We start from the raw sequence: 11,341 nt of genomic DNA, 5'->3' as shown, positions 1-11,341 counted from the left end.
GTATGATTGGCGTTATTTGCTGCCCTCGGACAGCTGAATTTTCAGTTTTCAGACGATAACTAACGATATCACTACTGACAATCAGAACAAGTAGTGATATTGAAGCTACGGTTGCTGGCCAATAACCACGCTTCCTTGACAAAAGCGAGTACTTTTAAATGCAACTTAAGGTCCTGCGTTTGTACGACTTAGTCGACGTATAAGAGGTACAACGACGGTGGCAATTAAGCGATAGTGAAGCTATGCCTACTGGCCAAGAACGGCGCTTCCTTGACAAAAACGATCACTGTAATTTAATGCAACTTTAGGTCCTGTTTCTTCACGACTTTGTGAACCTATACGAGGACTGAGTAACTTGCAAGTAGCAATTTAACTTTGGAAAATGGATGAATGGAACAGCGGTACCAAGCACAATTTCCCAGCCCTAAAGGGAGAAAAAGCATCAGTCCAGTGGACTCCTGTTACCAAGTAGAGTATGGACTAGGGTTTCACTCGGATGTTATTGACAAAATAGCGTGGATCAACCATTTCTTAAGACGTCAACTGGACCTTCTTCCTCATCATTGCCTCGCAGTCTGATAACTAAATGTAAATTCCATATCAGAGACATGAAATGAAACATGGAATTTCCGCCTGAAATTAGCATAGAATATGATTTAATAATCAAGTAATGATGGTGACCTCTTTGAAAAATGTTAGTGTGACGGCTCTTCGGCGTTTCCGCATACGACAGTGTGAGAAGGTAAAAAGTCAAAAAAGGTAAGGTAAATGAAGGTACAGTCTGCATATGAGCCAAGTGACCCATCAGGCCGGCGCTCAGATCTCTAGTTTCTGTTGCATGAAGCGGCCATGGCTCGAGCTCAGACCGCTCGATCAGGATTCCCACAACTAACACACAACACATTAATATTCCCAAAATTTTGAAAAGTTATTCCCTCTGGGAAATGAACTCTCTTTTAACGCAAACATCTCCTCTTGTTTGAGCATTGTCATGGCTGCCATAAAAAAACCCGTTTTAAACTCGAAATAGCCATCCCTTTTGAGGCTGCTCCCTTGACGTGGTGGGATGGCTTGCGAGGCTTAACTGGGGCTATGCCGGTGGGAGTTATACTCCTGGCAGGTTCAACCTTGCCGGACAGGCCATTATGGAAGGGTCCTGACTAAAACCAGCCTCCTAGCCCTCCAGGTTGGGGGTTAGGCGTAAGGTTGACAACCTCACTCTGTAAAAAAGATTTTGTCACGGAAACACCAACAAGAAATCCTCAACCTTTTGGTCACCAAGGGAACTTCTAGCCTTCACGGGCTAGAATGACCAGCGGCAGTGAAAGCCAACAGGAAGCTGTCGCTGCGAGACTGGAAGCCCTGAGCACCAAGACAAAGACAAGATTGGGATTCTGGAATGTAAGAACAATGTTTAGCACAGGAAGGCTCACGCTGATCACCAGAGATGACTACTCTACGGATCTGAATGTTGGAGAATGACTGTGCATGACTTGAGAAAGCTGCAAAGCTTTCACACATCTTGTGTCCGAAAAATCTTGCACATCTTTTGGCCAAAAAAGATCTCCAACAATGAGCTCTTTAAATTGACAGAACAGGAGGACATGAGTATTGTTCTTACACGGAAATGATGGAGTCGGGTTGGGCATGTGCTCCGCAGAGAATCTACCAGCATTTCTAAAGTTGCTCTCAGATGGACACCAGAGGGTAAAAGAAAAAGAGGCCGTCCAAAATCCACCTGGAGAAGAACTGCAGACGCAGAACTTCAGGCTCTAAATCTTACCTGGGGGCAAGCTTCACGGCTTGCAAAGGACCGACAGGAATGGAGGCGACTTGTTGATGCCCTATGCGCCACTGGGCGTTTAAAGGACTGATCAACACTCGAAATAGAGAGGTTTGTGCTCGAGCCCTATTTGGGGTTATGGTGTTGTGTTATTCGACAAGAAAGCGCTTCTCTCCATCCCCGTGTGTTGGTGGGTACTGTCAGTGTTGAACGGTAACCATTGATGGACTGAAAACTCATTAACGGCTCTTATTGTATGGCTTGCCTTTGTAGCCGATTTAACGCGTGCCCTGATTGGCTAATTCTAGGCTAATTCTAGTCTCTTGTTGTGGGGCACAAAGCAAAAACTCATATAATAAACAACTTATTTACCTCGAACGTTCGGTCTTTACGGGAAAATTTCAAACCTCGGCCTTGCCGTATTGACCTCGCTATTAGGCTCCTTAAGATACCAGGACGGGACGAGCTAGGACGGCTACCGAAAGTAAATTTACTCAACCGGGCATGCGCACGAGAACTCTCGACTGATCGCTCTGCCGTCCTAGCCGTCGTATCGAAAACGTGAGTATTTTGCACTTGTTTTGCCCCGATAAATGTTACAATCGACCTTATTTTCAGTTATATGATAAGAATGTTTATAAGGTTCACATTTTTCGTGATTGTAGTGTAGAATACTACGCTGAGATACGAAAAAAATGTGAATAAAAATATTCCTCGTCTGTTCGTTTGTGTTTCAGTCACTGTTCAGTCACTGTTCAGTCACTGGTACGAGTGTGCAAGCTCAATACTAACTGTATGCATTGAGAATACATCAGTGTAAGTACAGTCGATAAAATGTTGTAATATTGAATACCATGGAGCATCTATCGAGCAAATAGAATACACATTTTCAAAGTGATGTTTAGTTGTTGTTTTTTTTATACTACCCGGAACTTGATGCAACGTTTGTTTTATTTTCATAATGCTTGTTACAATTACAGATGGAAATTGAAATGTTCACCAAAAGTCAGGATTCTTCGGTGACAGAATTCTCCAACGCTCCGGTGGTAAAAAGCCCCCATCTGAAGCAGGTCGATCAGATTGTTCGTTTAATTTTTTCATTTGGAAATTCAGGTTTCTCAATTAAAATATTGACAGATGTTTGCTTCGCTTATAAAGAAAAATAAATTCAGCATCGCTGTTCACTATCGTTTAAGCTTAATAGGATAAGATTTCTACCATCTTTTTTATAGTCCAAAGGATGTTTGAATTATTGACGTCGCCGTCCTTTGCGAAAATACACATCTTAAGCATTTTGTTTTTGGTGACACGAGGGGACCCGCGAAAGTTTCCCGCGTCCACTGCCGTTCCCGTCCTGGCCTTCCCGTCCTCGTATCTTAAGGTCCCTATTGCTCCGACAATACGGCAAGGTCCTGGTTTGGGATTTTCCATTTAAGACTTCACTATCGTTTAAGATGAAGTAGTTGATCAACTCCGGTCAGTCAAGCTTTCTTTAATCTATAATCTTTAATCTTAAGTCCTCTGTAGACACGGTAAAAAATTCATCAGGTTTTACAAATATATGATTAGCCCTGAAAAAATTTAGTTGATTTAAATCTCTCAAAGCCAGAGCCCTAGGGAATGCTCATAGCCTTTCATCTTTCAGTGAAAACGCTCATTAAAATAAAACAATTAAAAAAAAAGGTTTAATGAAACTGTAAAAAGGTTACAAATGGAAATGAATGAAAATCTGCAAGACTTTTTTGATTAACAACTTTCCTGGACTGAAATTTTTTCCTGAACAAAATGCAGTTCTGGTACAACATCTAAGAGTTACATTGAGTCTATGTAATCAATAAGGCAGTGAATACACCAAACAGCAAAAAGGCTTGGTCCGCGGCTTACACCATTAGTGCCAGACCCAGGGCAGAGCATGCGGTCAACAGGATGACGTTCAAGGAGACATGTGAGCCCACGTTGCATTCGTCCTCGTCACAGCAGCTAACCTTGCAAGTCACGCCGTTATACTCACCCAGGAGGGAGAGGTCCACTTCGCTTGCGTTGCCATGCGATTGCGCGCCCGATGATCTTGGCCATTATGACGTCACTCGTGAGCCGGCCCGTGAAGTTTCAATGGCCGCTAAAGAATGACACCAGACAAGTTTTTCATCCGATGATTGCTCAAAGAATTTGAAAGAAAGCGATCAACAGACCACAAGAATAAGATAACCTGTTAATATTGTGTGCAAAAATACTTTGGTGTTCAAAAACTAGAAGTCAGAAGGCACAAAAACGTGCAAAATTTCGAGATCGCTCAATTAAAAACGCGATTGAAAAGTGGAGCTTTGCACCCGTTTCTTGGGCGATATCTGGAGAACCCAACAATGAACAACACGAACACAAAAACACGATCTTGATATGGTTTACAACGTTCGAATAGTGATGAAAACGAATCATTTAACATGTGCATAAAAATGATCAGTGGGTTTAAACCCATTATTTTGTAGACGATAGCGTGGAGGACCCGCTGATCGATACTCGAAACCCTCGAAATATGAGAAAATGCTCCCTTGCAAAGGCATTTGAACTATCAAGTCATATGCTGGGTTGGAAAGTAAATAATGTACCAAGGAATTATTTTTCTGCGCTAAATTATCCACAAAACCGTCAAAGATAACATTTTCTTCTGCGAGGCCAACCAGCTCCGAGCAGACGTGTGGATATTTTAGATGGTAATATGATATAAAATCACTCTACAGGAGACCTAGATGAAACGGATGATATTTAGAATAACACGGACCAGACCTCTTGCCAGAAAGGTGCTTCATTTCATGTCAAAATGTTCGTCAAATATGAGATCGGAGCATGATCTGTTTCCTCGGGCGTCCGCATGCAGTGCAAAGCTGTTTCTTCTTCTGAACTTCTGAACTTCTGACAAGAGAGGTATCCTAAACTGGTGCTTTGGGTTCTATTTATTTTTCATTTCTCAGTATAGACTGTATAGACTGTACAAGACAACTGCGTAGGATGTCATATAGAAAGACCTAAAAAATACAGAATCTGGTTCCAAGCAGCAAGTGAATTAAAGAGGAAAGGATATATGAACAGGGATACTTCCTATGCTAAGTCATTAGCAATAAGAGTTAACTTAACAAAGTCATTAGTAATCAGAGTTAACTTAACAAGGAGAGACTTGTTAAGCCAAAATGACTTTTTGCCAAAACAAAGAGTTCAGTAGAAGGTTATGACAAAGCTAGAAAGATCAATATCAGGTGATCTCTTATTATAACCAAACCCCTTGTTTTCTAATAGTATCTGTCTTGACAAACTGTAATAGCTTTACTACCTCTAAGTTTGAAATGATAATCAATTTTTTTCTTTATACTTTATGCTTTTAATTTTCATCATAAATCTTATGTGAACAAAGATAGCTCTAACAATTATTTTACACTAAGCTTAAACTGAACTACAAAGAAATATTCTCGAGAAGAGTGTCACAGAGAGGTTGTATTTGTAAACATGAACGTCAAGCCTGATTTCTCCCCAGCTCCTTCCATCCCAGGTTCCTTGTTGCTTTTTGCATTGATGAGTTTAGCTTTGGCTTCAAGAGAATGATAAGTGTACATTTCCAGCAAATAACACACAGGATTGGGTTTTAAATGTTTAATTGACAGTACATTGACAATAAATAGATAGCTTTCCATGGTGGTTGCATGTCTTGCCAGAAATGGGACCTGCTTGAATGGTCTTGCAAAGGTAGTGGAGGATGGTAACTTAAGGTTTAAAAAGATCAAAATAATAAGACTCCTCATAATATTCACCAGTCAAAAATTGCAGTAAATGTTTATATGACCTCCCTTCCCTCTTTGGTTTTCATATTGCCCCTAACTCTTTTCAACAGAAAATGTAAACTAAAAGACAAATTTCCTAATGAGATACAGCACCAAGAACTCGAGTATGTATTTACCATTAAAAAATGCAATTCTCACAATTAAATGATCCAACCCCCATCCACCTTTTAAGTCCCATCCAAGCAGATACAATGCAGTAATGTACATGGAGCTAATATCATAATTTATAAAACATTAAATAGCTCATTTCCAGTATCAATGTATTGAACTGAGGTCTTCAGATTTTCACATAAAGAATTTTTTTCCGCACCCTCACCTGCACAAAAAAGAAAAATAAAATTTTCTGAAGCATGTCAAACAAACTACAACAATCACTCTGCATAAAGCACTTTTGGATCCTTACTTAAAGAAAAGTTACAATATTGTTTAGGAATTAAAATAAATGAGACTTCAAATACCTAAATTGTTGATCAACAGTGCCAATTTTGTAAACATAATAAGATTCAGCAACAGGAACTCAAGGTGACTGAGTTTGGTACTCAAGTTTTGCTATATAAGCATACATAATTGCAGCCGCCAGTGAGGCCCCTTATTTGATCTTAGGTAACCAAGAAAGCCCTCGCCCCAGTGACCCTAAGCGAGCTAACTTTCACTGTTTTGTTGAGAAAGTGAAACACAAGCCACCCTTAGCAACATAACCAAGGTAATCCTGGTAGGCATGATAACCTTTTCTCGTCAAAATACTATGACTGGCCTACCTGGGGCAACTCATGGTATGAAGAAATAAAAATTAACTCATTAAACCCCACAGTGATCAAATGACTGAAAGGAAGCCAAAGGAAGAAGGATAACTGAGCACTGGAGTATAAAAAAAGGCTTAAGTAATCCTGGAAGGACCACTTCATGTCATATATTAAACACTTGATAAAGTTGCCTCAGAGGGGTCTGATAGGGTTGCCTTCAGTACCCGAGACCATATAAATGGGGCCTTGCACTCTCTCCTCCGCAGAGGCTCCCTATGAGAAATTGAATATACTCCGAACTACCAGCCTGTGGTCAAAGCAGCACGAAAGTGGCCTACGAAGAAGAGAAAAGTCTTACAACACTAGACTGCAAACCATGGGTAAAATGTAGACTGCAGGCTTTTTAGGAATATCATATTCCCATTTTCATTTATAAAGAGATCGAGCTAACCATACACTGGCTAACCTGTGCTGTATATTTCAGGCTAAATGGAGCACAAGCTCTATATAAAGGAAATGGGAATACAATATTCTTAAAAAGTCTGCAGTCTGCATGTTATCCTCTGTCTGCATTTAAACCACCGTTGTGCAGTAGGCAGGCTTTGTCTTATTTAAATAATTAAGCTTAAGTTCTTGTTTGTGAAAGTTCTCATTTCCTTCATTGTGGATAATATTTCTGTTTGCTAGCCCATTGCAGAACATGTGAAAAGGTTTCAGTTTTGTGAAAGAACACTGATCATTTTTATTGCTAATTCTTCAAAATCATCTTCAGATACAATGTTTTCCTATACATATAAGCTATTCTGTGACCAAGTTACACGTTTCTTTACGTTACCGATCACGTAAAAAAGGGCAATTTTACAGGGCGAATAGTCAAAATTTTGCCCCACATATTTCCAACGGAGAGCGATGACTATAACACTTTAAATACACTTTCTGCAAGATTTTTCCGTTATAATTAAAATCTACTTACCTCTAAAGAAAGAAAAATGATAATCACTCCTTGAGATCCAAATACAATACCATTTGAAGCTGGAATGATTGGAGAAATCTGCCTCAAAAAGTTGTATCAGCGACAGGCGACGACACCATTTTCGAAAATTTTGTGCATTTGCGCACTTCTTTCGCCGTGACGTCATAATGGCCATGATCATAGGGTCAGCCAAATCTGACGTGTTCACCTCTCCCTGCTGTACTCACCACAGCCGATTATCGCCGTATTACAGCCCACCTGGTTAGTACAGGAGTTCGACACCAAGGTCGCGCTATCCTTCTTGCGAAAACTCCTCATACATTTGTCATATGACGAACCGCAGTCTATCAAATACTTGCTCTTGTCGCCTTCCAGAGTGCTCTTTTTACAGTCATCTTCAGTGCCACTGCATATATAACACTTCAAAGCCGTCACTGATCAAGAAGAAGAGAAACAAGAAAACACATTCAAAACACATTGAAACTTAAATGTTTATTACATTCTTTATTCTTGATTTACAAAAAAAGTCCTAAGAAAATACGCGCGCTGATTGTTTAAAAATCGTGTTTCTATAACTCCATAGAAACACAGAACTAGCAGGAGCTGTTGATCTAATGATGGCGCGAGCAAAGAGAATTTACACTTTGATACTCAAAGTTAACAAGTTCTTTTCTAAAAGAAGTAGAAAACATGTTCTCCATGTTTCTATCGAGTTATAGAAACACTCGTGAAAGTTTGGGAGAACTCGTGTGCCCACAGCATTTCTTGTCTTCCCAAACTTCCATTCCTGTTTCTATTAAACAATCAGATTACGAGCTCGAGACGAGGTCGCAGCCTGAGTCAACTATCACGCATAGAAATCGAGAGCGAATAATCTAATGGTTTTCGTATAAATCTACTAGTCGTTCAAAACGTTATCTAAATCCTGTTCACAGACACTTCTTAAACGCCAAGAAGCGGCCGTCATTTTGTTAACAAGGGCACACTGCTACACGCTGTCTATCACAGAATAAATAGTGAGTAGCGTAGCCAATCGGAGAACGGCATTCGTGGTAGAACGCTAGTAGATTTAAAGTAAAATTCGATAGAAACATGGAATGTGTTTTCTGTTTCTTAATTATTCCTCTCTGATTTACGTTCAAGTGTCTATTGGCCTAGGGTCGAGCCAGGTTCATTTGATTTATTTTGTTTTGTACGTGGCAGAACGATACCTCTGAGGGTGGTCCAAGTTCACCGTCAGTATAAAATCAGCTCCTTGTTAGAAAGATTCTGAAAGGTCGAAAACTTTCATTCTGCGGATTTTCATTCCACAGAATGCAAACAGAGTTCAGTTACGCTTAGAGGAAAAGAAAATGCCAGTAGAGAGGGATCGCACTGTAAATCACAAAACAAAACTGACATCCGGATGGTAAGGAAGGGCTAAAGAAACAGAAAACGGAAAAAGGAAAACTTGTATTTACAATAGAAATTCATTTCGCATGTTGTTTTGCACTCGACCTTTTGAAACCTGAACTGATTAGCACAAATACAGCGTGGGGAATGTCACGTTTTATGTCACCGGGCAGAAAAATAAAACAAGCAAAGTGATGCAAATAATTTTCTGGTTTTACTAACTAAGGCCCGGGTCGCACTAGAGCCAATTTTGTTTGCTTAAAATATTTCCAATTTTTGGCGAGGAAAAAAATTGGCAAAAATTCCGCAAGTTTCAAATTTTGGCAGTGGTCGCATTAGGCCAACATGCTGGAACCAAAACGTTAGTGATTGAAATATACGTAACAAGATCTGTACTTCTCAATTAGTAATCATGCGAGAGTTTAACTCTTCGCAGAATTTTATCCACGCGTGCTTGTGTTGACTCTCCGCTATACAGTGACTCGTGAATTCCGGCCCATAATTGGACGAGCAGTTTTGCTCTGCTTGCGTTTGTGTTGTTGCCTGCGCCACTTGCGATCGAAGAAGATTGTTTCGCCATCTCTTCAAATTGCTACCAGTAGTAAACGGATCCAGGGTACGAGTCATAAGAATTTGAATAAAAACGCCGCTCATATTCCTCGTTTGTATTGAAATAACTGTAAAACGCGTCAGATGGACCGGGTAAAAAATGATTTTTTCCCGCCATCGCACGCGCCAAACTGGACTAGCCGTCAAAGTTATTTTCTCGCCGTAATTTTATCCAGTTAAATGGTTAAAATAACAAAATTGTTTGCTTTGCCAAAATCTGGAAGCCTCCGAGGCAGCATTTCGGCTTCTTTGAAGATCGGCGAAATTTTGGCAATCCGCAAAAATTTGGCAAGTTCTTGAAACTGGGGTTGCACTTATTTTACGCTACTTGTTTACAGACCTTGACAGATTTATTACTTATACAAGCAAAATTGGCTCTAGTATGTTAAATTCCACATATTGCAAGTTTTTTTTTGGTACAGCATGTCCATATTTGGTAACTAACTCAAAAGTACTGAAAATCACGTGATTTATGAGGAAAAGAGTCAAAGTCGAAGTGATGTTTTGCTATTTGTGCTTCTCGGAAAGTTGCCGGACCTGTTTCTGGGCTTATCTACCAGGAACTTGCCATTTTATCACATATTCTTGCATAACAGCTTGGAATAGCTAATCTGTTGGGTTCGGTGGTAGCATCTCAACTTGAATCTTTGATTCTCTAAACCGCTGATTTGTCACAAGATTATAGTGCTGTTTAGATGGATTATTGCGCCTTCCTTACGCTTTCTCGTCGAATTGATGGCGAAAAATCAACAAACAAGTAACGATGTTCTTCTATGAACATGTGCTCCCGTGACAGGCTCTTTTTTTCTCTGAAATCGCGTGATCTGGAAGGCTTCTCTACTTTTCTGTAATTATAAGATGATATAGCCAAGTCAGTTCCTTTTTGGCTATCAATCACTTCAGCTTCAACACGTGCTGACGCTGTGCTCATGGAATAATAAATATCGTTTTCTCACACTGGTATATCGATTCGATTCTTTCAACCACATTCTTTAAAGTAAAAGTGAACTTACAAAGGCCGAATTGACTATTCCACACAACATAAATACTCGTCACGAGGGTTTCGGGAATCGTATTGAAATAAATATCTCGAATGTTCTCCTCAAATACCCCTCAGTGCTCAACAAAACTTTCGTTGACACTCCTTTCGTTCTAAAGCGTATAAAGATTAGGAAAATGAGGCGAAGTCATGATTCCTGTTGAGTAAAGAAGCTCAAACTGTCTGCTCTTGAGTTGCCTTTGCATCAGATGGAATAAACGTTTGAAATGCGAATTCTGTTGACTAATAATTAAAAGTAATGATAAACTCCTACAACTTGGTAGAAAGTGAGTCATTTGCATCGGCTTGTGAACCTAAAATAATTAATTTGTGGCCGGATTGCAGCACTAACATTTCATGTGATGAAGGTTATAGCTGGACTGATAACTAAGGCATTGCGCGAGAAGAAAGCTGTTCTTGAGGAGCTATCCTCATCCAAGCAAACTTCGACTAAAATTTTATGAAAACGACTAGTGACTCAACTGACTACTCCTGACAATATAACCACTCACCTGCTGCTACTAGCACAAGAAAAGCAGCGACTGTCAGCAAAAAGCGACCCATGGTTCAGGTTGCTCGATTCCTTCGTTGATTACGAGCTATGGCTCAGAGTATCAAGATGAACTGACAACTCCCAAATACATTTGATTCTTGTAATATCCAGTTTACAAACCTGTTTGGATTCTTTTGAGCGACTTTGATTGGTTGACAGACGACTACGTCACCTGTAGATAAAATTAACCGCTTACACACAAAGCGGAAAAGAGAAGCATGCAAGCTCCGGTGCATTCTCTTGTCACTGAAGCGATTCCGGAGGTGCAGGAGACCGGAAACGACGTCGTTTCTTCCTGTCCGTGAATTAGCGTAACAAACAGAACTTGGGCATGAGCATGTTGTGTTTCGAAACTTGCGAACATTTCTCGTTGTCATATCAAGCGATGGCTTTACCCAGATAGTTTGACCTTTCACTGC

General features: G+C 40.1%; 1 protein-coding gene across 2 annotated transcripts; it reads right to left on the bottom strand.

The window, feature by feature from the left end:
• Window positions 1-272: 272 nt before the first annotated feature.
• LOC145479491 (uncharacterized) lies at window positions 273-11,016 on the bottom strand. 2 transcript variants are annotated; one of them, XR_014048428.1, is made up of 4 exons: window positions 10,882-11,016; window positions 7,558-7,763; window positions 1,882-3,795; window positions 282-1,020 (listed from the first exon to the last, which is right to left on the bottom strand). XR_014048428.1 is itself a non-coding variant. In XM_081457872.1 (3 exons), exons 1-3 carry the CDS (start codon window positions 10,931-10,933, stop codon window positions 3,664-3,666), a joined length of 390 nt encoding a protein of 129 aa, XP_081313998.1. In that variant the 5' UTR covers window positions 10,934-11,016; the 3' UTR covers window positions 273-3,663. The 2 variants fall into 2 exon arrangements, 1 of the variants encoding a protein (XP_081313998.1); XM_081457872.1 differs by having other exon boundaries at window positions 273-3,795.
• Window positions 11,017-11,341: the final 325 nt, after the last annotated feature.

The sequence above is a fragment of the Orbicella franksi genome, chromosome 2, assembly GCF_964199315.1.
Source record: "Orbicella franksi chromosome 2, jaOrbFran1.1, whole genome shotgun sequence".
Lineage (NCBI taxonomy): Eukaryota > Metazoa > Cnidaria > Anthozoa > Scleractinia > Merulinidae > Orbicella > Orbicella franksi.
The sequence above is the reverse complement of the archived record's forward strand: the minus strand, read 5'-3'. Positions and strand labels throughout refer to the sequence as shown.